Source organism: Salvelinus sp. IW2-2015, linkage group LG5, assembly GCF_002910315.2.
Source record: "Salvelinus sp. IW2-2015 linkage group LG5, ASM291031v2, whole genome shotgun sequence".
Taxonomy (NCBI): domain Eukaryota; kingdom Metazoa; phylum Chordata; class Actinopteri; order Salmoniformes; family Salmonidae; genus Salvelinus; species Salvelinus sp. IW2-2015.
Genome location: NC_036844.1, coordinates 9,994,858 through 10,008,411, shown reverse-complemented (window position 1 = coordinate 10,008,411; position 13,554 = coordinate 9,994,858). Strand labels below are relative to the sequence as shown.

General features: G+C 45.8%; 1 protein-coding gene, 1 long non-coding RNA gene and 1 pseudogene across 2 annotated transcripts; 1 reads left to right on the top strand and 2 right to left on the bottom strand.

The window, feature by feature from the left end:
• Positions 1 to 651: 651 nt before the first annotated feature.
• On the top strand, positions 652 to 5,395 carry LOC111963885 (zinc finger CCHC domain-containing protein 9). Its single transcript, XM_023987447.2, has 6 exons — positions 652 to 759; positions 1,183 to 1,619; positions 1,769 to 1,919; positions 3,851 to 3,943; positions 4,035 to 4,103; positions 4,746 to 5,395. Exons 2-6 carry the CDS (start codon positions 1,194 to 1,196, stop codon positions 4,856 to 4,858), a joined length of 852 nt encoding a protein of 283 aa, XP_023843215.1. The 5' UTR covers positions 652 to 759; positions 1,183 to 1,193; the 3' UTR covers positions 4,859 to 5,395.
• A 159-nt stretch (positions 5,396 to 5,554) lies between these two features.
• LOC139027795 (acetyl-coenzyme A thioesterase-like) lies at positions 5,555 to 11,664 on the bottom strand (annotated as a pseudogene).
• On the bottom strand, positions 9,048 to 9,841 carry LOC139027741 (uncharacterized). The gene is made up of 3 exons (XR_011479858.1): positions 9,800 to 9,841; positions 9,144 to 9,213; positions 9,048 to 9,073 (listed from the first exon to the last, which is right to left on the bottom strand). It is a non-coding gene; the product is annotated as an uncharacterized lncRNA (long non-coding RNA).
• Positions 11,665 to 13,554: the final 1,890 nt, after the last annotated feature.

Here is a 13,554-nt window from a genome sequence, read left to right as displayed (position 1 = left end):
AGTAGACGTCACGAAGAATGCACCTATATTGCTAACACCTTTCGCTAGCGTGGCCTTCTTGTGCATTTCTGTGGATGCATGCTGAGTTAGGTCATTCTCCCCTTCATGGCCAATTGAGAATTCCCGACGCATAAAGTACTGAAAGCTTTCGTCGAGTCACCACTGACGGCTTTAACCCACGCCTTTTTTTGCTTCACATTGTTTGTTGTAGGTGCACAGTCTTTTTTGCATGTTTATACATATTTCCTTGATATGCCAAACCGACCAAACAAAAATTACTTTGCAGGAATTGGCGCGTTTACACTATACGGTGATTGGATGAATATACGGGACAAGGGAGGTCCCGTATGGAACAAACCAATTTATCCCAATATAAGGGTCATCCCGGCTAGTACGGGACAGTACTAGCCGGCAACCCTAGGCCTGGTTTACATCAATTCGAAAACAGTCAAAAGAGAGGATGTAACAAATGAATCTGGTCCTATTTTGGACAATCCAGATCAGACGCCAACGCATGGTGCAACGATGATTGCACACCAGGACCAAGAGCCAAAGCAACTGCACAAACACATTCGTGCAGCACTGACGAAAGAAAAGTGCATGTGTGATCACTTGTTATTATAAATTCTCAACCTCATCAACAGATGGCGGTAATGGTCTATCGAGTCATTTTCCTGTTATTTCCACCAAAGGAAGAAGAAGAATGTGGCTTCCGGCTAAACAGTAAACACATGTGGCAGKGATAGTTTTACACTTTAGGTGAGTTTATAACAGATAAATATATTCTGAATTCATTATTTAACTGAATTAATCAGTTTCTGAATTTCTGCGAATATATTTCGCTCCAGATTTTGTTCATAACTCCGCTGAAAAGGACTCTTAGAGTAATGCTAGCCACTGTAAACTAGCCATGCTAGCAACTATTCACGTTATCTAGCTAGCAAGTTTATTTGCAGCCTCWATCCTAACCGTTGTTTTTATAGCTGAGCAGTTAATGTGTATATACATGAAGCTGAAGTTAGTTATTAGATACATATTTATATACCACTTTGTATTTTGAGATGAATGACCACTGCTTTTGCTAGATCGGTCTAGGGGGAAATTCACCATACTCCCGAGTCCCTAATGGTTTTTTCCATTTCTCATCTGTCTCCCTCATATCTCTCTATATGTGTACCCCAGGTGTTCCAGCAATGACGCGATGGGCCAGAGCCAACAACGTCCACAAACACAAACCTGCTGAGGCAACGCCCTGGAGCCAGCTTAGAACCAGAGGGGGAGGAGCAGGGAGGGGTCGTCCAGGCCCTTTTGGAGGTTCAGGAGGTGCTAGCTCTAGCCATGGTCCTGGGGGTTGGGGAAGAGGAGGGGGAGASCCTCTGAGGCGAACGCAGCTCGGCGATGCTGGGATTAAGAAGCCCTGTCGGAAGAAGAAAGACTACGACAATGAGGATGTGAACGGCTTCATGGAATACCTTCAGAGTGGCGGGGCTGGGGCGTCCAGGGGAGGCGGAGGGGCAGGGATGGAGGGACTCAGGGAAGAGGTAGAGACAGCCCTGAAGAAAGACAGGAGGAGAGAGGACAGGAGGATGAAGAGACAGGATGACAAGAAGAGCAACATGGTGAGTAAGATGGGCAGAGATCAAGAGTCGAGTGACTAAGTTTCCAATGTTGCTAATAATAGTGACACTCAACCTTGTGATGTTGTCTTACTCTGTTATCTCTTCCTTCTTCCTTACCTCTTTTTCTCTCCCTGTCTCCCCCTCTCCAGGTGTGTTTTAACTGTAGGAAGCCTGGCCACGGGTTGGCTGACTGTCCGGAGGCGGACCGAGACGAGGAGATGGGAAGGGACATCTGCTACCGCTGTGGATCCACAGAACACGAGATCCAACGCTGCCGCGCTAAAATAGATCCTGCTCTAGGTGTGTGTGTGTGTGTGTGTGTGTGTGTGTGTGTGTTGTCCTGACTCCTGGTTGTGTTCTATAATTCAATTTAGATTTGTTCCGATTGTTATTCTTTCTATGCTGAACAAAAATATAAACGCAACATGGAACAACTTCAGTGATTTTACTGAGTTACAGTTCATATAAGCAAACCAGTCAATTGAAATTAATTCATGAGGCTCTAATCTATGGATTTCACATGACTCGGCAGGGGTGCAGCCATGGGTGGCCCTTGGAGGGCAGACGCCCACCTACTTGGGAGCCAGGCCCACCCTCTGGGGAGCCAGGCCCACCCTCTGGGGAGCCAGGCCCAGCAGTCAGAATGAGTTTTTCCTCACAGAAGGGCTTTACTACAGACAGAAATACTCCTCCGTTTCATCGGGTGGCTGGTCTCAGACAATCACGCAGGGGAAGATGCCGGATGTGGAGGTCCTTCTTCCCCTTCACCTATTTTTGTGCGTATGGAACATTTCTGGGATCTTTTATTTCAGCTCATGAAACATGGGACCAACACTTTACATGTTACGTTTTATATTTTTGTTCAGTATGTGTATATATATATATATATATATATATATATACACTTTTCCACATTTTGTTACGTTACAGCCTCATTCTAAAATGGATGATATTGTTTTTTCCCCCCTAATCAATCTACACACTACCCCATAATGACAAAGCAAAAACAGGTTTTTAGAATTTTTTTCTTATGTATTACAAAAAGAAATATCACATTTTATATAAGTATTCAGACCCTTTACTCAGTACTTTGTTCTAGCACCTTTGGTAGCGATTACAGCCTCGGGTCTAATTGTGTATGATGCTACAAGCTTGGCCCACCTGTATTTGGGGAGTTTCTCCCATTTGTRTCTGCAGATCCTCACAAGCTCTGTCAGGTTGGATGGGGAGCATCGCTGCACAGCTATTTTCAGGTCTCCGGAGATGTTCGATCGGGTTCAAGTCCAGGCTCTGGCTGGGCCACTCAGACATTCAGAGACTTGTCCCGAAGGCACTCCTGCGTTGTCTTGGCTGTGTGCTTAGGGTCGTTGTCCTGTTGGAAGGTGAACCTTCGCTTCAGTCTGAGGTCCTGAGCGCTCTGGAGCAGGTTTTCATCTCTCTGTACTTTGTTCCATTCATCTTTGCCTCGATCCTGACTAGTCTCCCCGTCCCTGCCACTGAAAAACATCCCCACAGCATGATGCTGCCACCACCATGCTTCACCGTAGGGATGGTGCCATGTTTCCTCCAGACATGACGCTTGGCATTCAGGCRAAAGAGTTCAAGCTTGGTTTCATCAGACCAGAGAATCTTGTTTCTCATGGTCTAAGAGTCTTTAGGTGCCTTTTGGCAAACTCCAAGCGGCTGTCATGTGCCTTTTACAGAGGAGTGGCTTCCGTCTGGCCACCCTACCATAAAGGCCTGATTGGTGGAGTGCTGCAGAAATGGTTGTCCTGGAAGGTTCTCCCATCTCCACAGAGGAACTCTGGAGCTCTGTCAGTGACCATCGGGTTCTTGGTCACCTCCCTGACCAAGGCCCTGCTCCCCTGATTGCTCAGTTTGGCCGGGAGGCCAGCTCTAGGAACACTCTTGGTGGTTCCAAACTTCGTCCATTAAAGAATGATGGACACCACTGTGTTCTTGGAGACCTTCAATGCTGCAGACATTTTTTGYTACCCTTCCCCATATCTGTGCCTTGACACTATCCTGTCTTGGAGGTCTACGGCCTGGTTTTTGCTCTGACATGCCTTGTCAACTGTGGGACCTTACATATACAGTTGTGTGCCTTTCAAAACCATGTCCAATCAATTGAATTTAGCATAGCTGGACACCAATCAAGATGTAGAAACATCTCAAGGATGATCAATGGATTTGATTTAATGTGTGTTTGTTTTTCTCGCTCTCACTCTCAGGGGAATACCCGTATGCCAAGTGTTTCATCTGTAGTAAGACTGGTCACCTGTCCAGGTCCTGCCCAGACAACCCCAAAGGACTGTACGCCGCAGGTACAACACATGCACTCTCACAATATACTAAACTCTGCTAATAAATCAAACTGTGAATCCATAACATTGTCTCCTCCCTTTCTGTCTGTAGGAGGCTGTTGCCGTGTGTGTGGTTCAGTAGAGCACTTCCAGAAGGATTGTCCCGAGCACCAGGCTGCATGTGAGTAACCAGGCTCCATCTCTCTACATCAGGATTGTCTGTTCGACAGACCCATTTTCCCCTGCCGTGTCACGGAATGTTGCGCTCGCTTTACAGATTCAGAATAAAGCTTTTACCCGACAGTGGATTCGATCGCATGCYACTTCAAATGCAGCTCATGCAAGTTGACAAATAAGTKATCAAGGCGGTTATCGTTTACAACATCGCAATGTCATCAGGGGTTTGACTAACTAACATTAGCAAGCCAGCGAGGCATGGTAAAATATCCCAAATAGAGCTAGATAAAGCCAGAAGAATTCTAAACGTATCATTAGCTGTAGCCATCAGTTTTGCCTGTTCCCATTGTCGTCACTCACTCACTGTTAAGTTTGTCATGGTCCTGACTTTAGCGTCAGCTAACCTGCTACGGAGCTTTTTGGCCAGCATCACTCGAACGTGACGCCTGTTTGTATACCAAAAATGGGTCCATGCACTACATTTCTCTACGAACATTCCCTTTGTCATTTCCATTCAAGATATCTATCTGAACGTCCGTTTTGCATATGTTCTATTTCATCTATCTGAACGCTCTGTACAGTTTGTCCTTTTACACGCTCCCAAGATATTATGTGACTGACGTGTGTTTGTCCAATCCCCCTGTAGCTAACCAAGTGACCTTGGGCTGGCTGTCCAATAACATGAGTGCCGACCACGAGGAAGTGCACGTGCCTGTGAAGAAAGCCCCGCCCAAACGGGCCAAGGTAGTGGTCTTCTGACCTGCCAATCCACGCAGAGGACTCACCAGATTGGACAGGACTGACAGCGATAGAGCGAACTACACATCCCAAGACTTGAATCCACGAAGGGCGTTCATTCTGTCACCGTTCTCTCTCTCGGAGCTTTGAAAAACAACACCCATAGTCAGGGAAAATGGAGAGCTACTCTTGACTGCCATTTTGGAAAGCGCCCTCTGTGGTCTCACACCCTGGACTCTGTGTATAGGACTGGAAATGATTTGTATGGATGGGACTAGGCTGGAGCCTGTAGCCTGTGTATACTAGCTAGTGGGTTGCTCCTGTATCTAAAGATGTGTTTTTATATCTCGGTATCCATCTGTGTCTCATGTTTGGTGGTGTGTTCTCTCATCCATCCCCAGGTGTCTGAGAAACAAAAAGGTTAAAAAAATCTAGGTTTTATTTGCTATTCACAGAATTTRGTTTTGTCACCGAGTATCATTATTACTGCACGTTCACTCGCATCAACATCTGAAATATTCATTGCAAAATTCAATAAATAAGACCTATATTACATACGTGACCTACATTTGCTGTGACCAAGACATTTTGGGAATTCGGGAAACGCCGTTGTAAATGGGACACCTGTATTAGCAGCCGCTCGACTAGAGACGTGTTTTGGTCTCGTTAAAAATCACGAGTCTCCAGATGGTACCAACTCAACCATCAGACGCAGGTTTAGTGTGTGTGTGTGTGTGTGGTGCGTCTCTCCAGGAAGGTGGTACATGCACTAGCCGTCTCCTCCGCAGACTTAGACCATGCTACATGCGGCAACACGCCTGACGTCACCTGGTTGTGGTAACACCTGGAACACGTGGTTTTAACACATTGTATCTGAATTGTGAGGGCTAACGATCGTCAAGGACAACAACCACCCGAGCCACTGCCTGTTCACCCCGCTATSATCCAGAAGGCYAGGTCAGTACAGGTGCYTCAAAGCTGGGGCCGGGAGACTGGGGAAAAAACGCCTTCAATCTCAAGGCCATCGCTGTTAAATAGCCATCACTAGCACAGAGGCTGCAGCCCTATGTACATAGACTTAATCACTGGCCTTAATAGAACTAGTCACTTTAATAACGTTTACATATTTTGCATTACTCATCTCATAAGTATATACTGTATTCTATKCMATTCTACTGTWTCTTAGTCTATGCCACTGACATTTCTCATCAAAGTATTTATATATTAATTCCATATATTCTTAATACTTTAGATGTGTGCTAAACACACGTGTGTGACCAAGAAAATGTGATTTAATGAAGACAATGAAAGCTAACAGGTTCTACTGTGCGTATTAATGGCTTCTGCAGTGTTTGTGTGTAAGCCTCGCCCTGCAGCTGTTGAGTCCCAGGCTGTGGATGAGGAACCCGGCACACGTGGCCTCGCAYCCGTCCACAGGGGGAACTGTTTTCACGGTTACAGACCTCAGGGCTACCACATAGGGGTCCCTGWAGAAGACAAAACACACATTCTTCTAAAGCAGGGGTGCCAAACGTATTCCACGGAGGGCCYAATCTCTGCGGGTCTTTTTGTTTTTCCTTTCAGTTAAGACCTAGAAAACCAGAGGTGAGGGGAGTTCCTTACTAATTAGTGACCTTAATTCATCAAGTACAAGGGTGGAGCGAAAATCCGCAGATACTTTGCCCTCCGTGGAATGAGTTTGACACGGAAACCTTCACCCGTCGTTGCAGGGCTGTCTCTGACAACAGGAACACGAAGTCTCGGCTCTTGCCTCCGTTGATAGGGGGGGKATTTAATGTGGTACACCGTCTCCTCATCGTCCCCCTCTACCTCCTCACAGCTCCTACAAGGAGAAGGGAGTGTGAGAGGTTAAAGGTCAAGTTAGTTTAATGAACATGAAGCTCTGTGTCGCTCATACTWACAGCAWAATGTGGCTGGTGGCACCTTAACRGGGGAGGACGGGCTCAGTAATGGCTTGAATGGAATGGTAARGAATTTACAGGTGACTTACAGATAGTGTGTGACCCAAAGAGGTCGCAGTGTGAGGTCAGCCAATAGGGTGAAGGCATGGAGGGCAGAGGTCATGACCATCTGAACTTGGACACAAAGCAGCTCCTCCTCATGGACATACACACCAATCTGGGAACATACACACAACATGGTAAGGAAACTAAAAGGACAAAGAATCCCCTTTACAAAATTGCCATATAGTGTCTCCATTCATGCATTGGTGTGTGTTTTTCACCCTGTCATTGATGCTGCTGGRRTCCCAGTCTTGTTTCCCAGCCAGTACAGTCAGAGCTGCTACATTGTTATAGCCCAGATACACCTGCAGGGGGCGATAGGAGACAGACGGTAGTGATGTGCGAGTTGACTCATAACCTTCAGTCCCCGTGMATATATCCATGGGGTGGATGGGTTTGGGGGTCATGATATATTGTGTGGATGAAGGGCGGCCGGGTCGATAGTCCATAATCCATAGTTCTTGTGTAATTCATATCTTTAAGCCTACATTGAGTTTTTTTCATTCTTTTTTATCTGGCATTGGCGCATAAGTCTAAGCTTTGCTGCGTGCCAAATAGGCCTACACACCAATCGCCAAATGCTTTTGGGAACTTGGCCAGAGAACGTTAACATCGATTCAGAGGCGACAAGGACAGAGTTTAATTCAAAAAGAGAAGAGCTGCAAAATGGAGAGTTGAAAATAAAGATAAACGAAGGCCAGAAAAGCAACGTTTCAGAAAGATGTGGTGAACTGGTAAAAGAGGATGATAGCTGTGTGATGACTGTCAGGCGCTATACAAATTCGTCAAATCAGGAGACGGGGACCACAACACCGGCACGTCATAAAAAGGGAACTGTACAGCGCATTTTCTGTATTTGCTGGTTAGGGTCGGGTGCGGGCCTCAGACGTTCACTTTAACACAAGTCGGTGGTTGCAGATGGGTTATTCGCAATTGCGAGTGGCTACGGGTGAACAAATAGCTGCCCCCGGTGCATCACTAACAGACAGTCAGCGGGGAAATAATGAGGCTGAACTAAAAGCGTATCTCGGCTTTAGTCGACTTGTCATCTGGCAAGGCAGCGATGTGGTTGAATGTAAAAACAGTCAGGTACAAGGCTAACTTAGTTAGATTGATGGGTGCTGGTAGTGTCATGTTCATTASATGGTTGTAGTACCTGGTTCCTTTTATCCCAGGGGACAACGAGATAAGAGCCTCCTTACAGGACAGGAATGTGCTTTCTAGCCACAATAATTCCCTCTTCTTATGATGGTTTCTACATGGAACCAAAAAGGGCTATCCTATGGGGACAGCCATAGAACCTTTTAGATAGAGGGACCTGGCTGCCACTGTGGCTGCGTTCTCCATCAAGCCATGATTTGTCCTCCGAAGGTGTTGCCGTGGTGATTAGCGTGTGGAGGCAGGACAGCTCGACGCTCTCCACAATGCGTGAACTCTGTGGACACGGCAGACAGCGGGTCTCTCCTGTAACCCACCTGGAGGAGGAACAGGTACAGACATGGAGAGGGTAGTTACACATCTAGTACATCTAATCACCAACTCAGCCATAGCCCTCAGACAGAGATGCTAGATAGGCCTCATCGTGTGCATCTGACAAAAGCATTACACGCCAGAGAAACTGGTACCAAACAGACTCTCGATCTCTCTCCATCTCAGCTGCAAAAGGTATTTATTTTGTTTAGAATTGCCCCTTGAACATGAGTGTCAATTGAAAAGTTTAATTCAGGGCAAGATAAATCAAGTAAAGCTACAGATTAGGACACGTAATCCCAGGCTGACACACACACACACAAAAGTTGAGAGAGAATTCGTGCACAAGAGAAGCAGACTGACCGTGCTAGTGGATGCGAGTACGTCGTTGTAGCAGGTACTGAACGTCTGTTCGTTGTAGAGGCGGAGTGTTCGTCTATCTGAGGCCAGAGAATGCTGCAGAACCCAGGTTTTCCACCGGCTGCAACACCACCTTTTTTGGTCCCGCTGGCTTTCCAACAATGGTGGAGTAAGCCACACATACCAACCTCTCCACACGTTCTCTCACATCCTGCACCAACACACGGATTCCCACCTACATACACATATTGTTATATTAAAAATGTTAAATAAACATTGTGTACAGGCACGCGTGCATGTGTGTGTTTGTATGTGTAAGTAGTCTTACCTCCATGCTTGTGGTGAACGTTCTATTAACTTGATGGTGATCACGTGACCAACCCTGCAAACAACGTTTGAAATATTGAAAACGTTAAATTACGCATTTGATTGATTGATTGATTGATGCGTACCTGTCAGTCTCCTCAAACTGGATGTTGTACATGGAGAGGGTCACACACGCCATCCCAGCATGACGTTCAGCTAAGGGACAAACACATACACACACTGTTTATCTATATATTTATCTATATTTAATCTCTCCAACTGGGGCAGTACTACGATTACAGCAACATTACAATCATTAACATCCGCATGGGGGATAACACAAAGCTATTATTATGTGTTACTGTGCACACACGTGTAGAAGAATTCTATTAGGTGAGGGGTCAGTGCACTGCTGTTACCCTGTCTGTCCAGTGATGGCCACTGAAGGTCAGCTCTGTCACACYCACCTTTGTGTAATGGAGTCGGTGTGTGTGTGAGGTGGCAGACACTACCTCTGACATCTTTTCCATTTCCATTCCTTTATGTTTGTACTCTAACACTGTTCGCAGGCTCTATCTTCTTACGCACTCACATTTAATCAGTGTTTACACCAGAGAAAAAACTCCCCACTTGATACAGTACATGTATTTATATAAAAATGGGAATAGCAGACCAAAAACTGTCTGAAACTTCAGACTGTCGCCATGCACTTTAGGTCTACTCGGCTATATTTTTTGCAAGGAACCACAAAAAAAAAGATTATATATTTTTTTTTATTAAAAAAATAAAAACACACACAGACCAGTGAGGCATGTGATGGTGTCCATCCATTTGAGTAGCTGCCCAGGTATCCTTGGGGATCTGCATGGCATGGCTGGATAGACTGGCACATCTGGACATCTATAGGAGCTGGGGTCTGCCCAAGACCTGAGCCCAGAAGAGAAGCACCCTGACCGGTTACGGTGCCAGACCAATGCCTCTGAATCTCTTGGTCCTTATGGGGCTCCACAGGGCCTGACCCCCGGCGTACACCCAGGATCTGAGCACCCTGAGCAGGCGGAGGGACAGACCGAGGCCCCTTCAGATCCTGGAGGTAGCAGTTCTCCAGACTGAAGCCATTCTGGAGGCTCTGGGTCATCATTACCCTATTGCTTCTGTGTGCAGCGAGTGTAGAGAAAATGAGTAGCCCGTGTACGAGCCTCATTCAGTCCCTAAGTGTGAGCAAGTGAGTGAAAGGGCAGTGACAATCACATACCCTTTAAGTAANACGTCTGTTCGTTGTAGAGGCGGAGTGTTCGTCTATCTGAGGCCAGAGAATGCTGCAGAACCCAGGTTTTCCACCGGCTGCAACACCACCTTTTTTGGTCCCGCTGGCTTTCCAACAATGGTGGAGTAAGCCACACATACCAACCTCTCCACACGTTCTCTCACATCCTGCACCAACACACGGATTCCCACCTACATACACATATTGTTATATTAAAAATGTTAAATAAACATTGTGTACAGGCACGCGTGCATGTGTGTGTTTGTATGTGTAAGTAGTCTTACCTCCATGCTTGTGGTGAACGTTCTATTAACTTGATGGTGATCACGTGACCAACCCTGCAAACAACGTTTGAAATATTGAAAACGTTAAATTACGCATTTGATTGATTGATTGATTGATGCGTACCTGTCAGTCTCCTCAAACTGGATGTTGTACATGGAGAGGGTCACACACGCCATCCCAGCATGACGTTCAGCTAAGGGACAAACACATACACACACTGTTTATCTATATATTTATCTATATTTAATCTCTCCAACTGGGGCAGTACTACGATTACAGCAACATTACAATCATTAACATCCGCATGGGGGATAACACAAAGCTATTATTATGTGTTACTGTGCACACACGTGTAGAAGAATTCTATTAGGTGAGGGGTCAGTGCACTGCTGTTACCCTGTCTGTCCAGTGATGGCCACTGAAGGTCAGCTCTGTCACACYCACCTTTGTGTAATGGAGTCGGTGTGTGTGTGAGGTGGCAGACACTACCTCTGACATCTTTTCCATTTCCATTCCTTTATGTTTGTACTCTAACACTGTTCGCAGGCTCTATCTTCTTACGCACTCACATTTAATCAGTGTTTACACCAGAGAAAAAACTCCCCACTTGATACAGTACATGTATTTATATAAAAATGGGAATAGCAGACCAAAAACTGTCTGAAACTTCAGACTGTCGCCATGCACTTTAGGTCTACTCGGCTATATTTTTTGCAAGGAACCACAAAAAAAAAGATTATATATTTTTTTTTATTAAAAAAATAAAAACACACACAGACCAGTGAGGCATGTGATGGTGTCCATCCATTTGAGTAGCTGCCCAGGTATCCTTGGGGATCTGCATGGCATGGCTGGATAGACTGGCACATCTGGACATCTATAGGAGCTGGGGTCTGCCCAAGACCTGAGCCCAGAAGAGAAGCACCCTGACCGGTTACGGTGCCAGACCAATGCCTCTGAATCTCTTGGTCCTTATGGGGCTCCACAGGGCCTGACCCCCGGCGTACACCCAGGATCTGAGCACCCTGAGCAGGCGGAGGGACAGACCGAGGCCCCTTCAGATCCTGGAGGTAGCAGTTCTCCAGACTGAAGCCATTCTGGAGGCTCTGGGTCATCATTACCCTATTGCTTCTGTGTGCAGCGAGTGTAGAGAAAATGAGTAGCCCGTGTACGAGCCTCATTCAGTCCCTAAGTGTGAGCAAGTGAGTGAAAGGGCAGTGACAATCACATACCCTTAAGGTAAGTTATGTTATGGTTCCTGTGGGGAAAGATTCTATTGGGGAAAGGTTCCGTGGGGGTTGCCATGGAAGCCAAGAAGGGGAGTGAGGTGGGGTGTGTGTGTGTGCGCTCAAACACACATGCATGTGGGGGTTTGGGAGAGAAGTGTGTCCATCTGATGAATGGGCATGTGCCTGAACTCAATTTTATACAATAATTGTAGTCTCACCCATTCATTTGTAATGACCGGTCATTTTTGACCGGGAACACCACATGTGTACAAAAGTTAATAAAACACCCAAATGTTATGAAAATCATCAAAATGTATTTGTGTGTTCAGATGCCCTGTGGACAAAGTCATGGAACCTTATGACAATCAGATTAAATGAACAAATGAACATTTTTCAGAGAGCGAAAACTTGTAAATCGGTCCAATTCGACCAGAACACTGCAGGACGGTTAAGGTTAGGATCCAGGGTTAGGGTTATGCTGAGCTAAAATCCTACAGTTGTCAACTGTTATCCCCAATGCGACAACTAGATGGACATGTACCGATAGCCACAACTGGTCAAACCATCAGTCTCGACAAACCATCAGTATAACCACTCAGGTGTAATAACAATGGTTTGAGCCCTGAATGTGTCTTTGCGTCGTGCCTAAGAACAGCCCTTATACTATATACCTCACCTCCTCGGTGCTTAATTATAAACCGGGTAGTTTGGCTCCTGGATGCTGATTGGCTGAAAGCCATGGTATATCACTCCAGTGTTAATTGCTAAATTGTAATAACTTATTGCCTTGCTTCCCTAATCTTACCTCATTTGCACACACTGGATATAGATTTTTTTCTATTGTATTATTGACTGTACGTTTGATTAGCCCATGTGTAACTCTGTGTTGCTGTTTGTGTCGCACTGCTTTGCTTTATCTTGGCCAGGTCGCAGTTGTAAAGAGAACTTGTTCTCAACTGGCTAACCTGGTTAAATAAAGGTGAAATAAAAAAATAAGAATAGCCTTTAGCCGTGGTATATTTGCCATATACCACACTCCCTCGGGCCTTATTGCTTAACTAGAGACCGGATCCAAGATGGTTGATCTTTGTTTTTAACTTACTCTACTCATGTCCTCATGCGCCATTTCTTACTGCGCATACTCTGGATGCACACTAGCACTCAGTGCGCACTGGACACAGCCATATCATGCGAACATGCTCCGGGAACTCTGTCAGAGCACGTGGACAGCTTAACAAGCCAACCGGCACTTCCCCTAGCTAGCTGGGGTCATGACCTCAGAGCGTGAATATACAATTTTTATATCTTCGGCTGTGAGTGATGAAAAAGAACACAAAACGGCCTCTGCGACAATAATTTGAATAATTCAATGGATGTTTTGTGGACAAAGGTGATGACTAAAGTGTTTTATTAGGAATGTTCAAATTTGACTTGTCTATGGGGGGGGCAATCAAAAAGAATTGTCTTTCTCAGCCATGAATCAGTTCAACTGCAGTACCGAAGCAATACTGTAGCTGCAGTCAGAAGCGTGCTTCCAGACTGGAACCCTGGCCCGATGAAGCCGAAAGAACAGCGACCGAGAGTCAGGGTCGTGGAGAAGATGGCGGGTAGGCCTACGCCCGAATGGTTGTCAGATTTGGAGATGGAGTCAGAGGAACCCACGGAGGTTGGTAAGAAGGCGGGCAGGAAAAAATGAAGAAAGTGGAACATATTGAAAGTGAATAGGGATTGTTGCAGAAGGAAATTGAACATGCCAAGAATGAGGGTAAATTTACT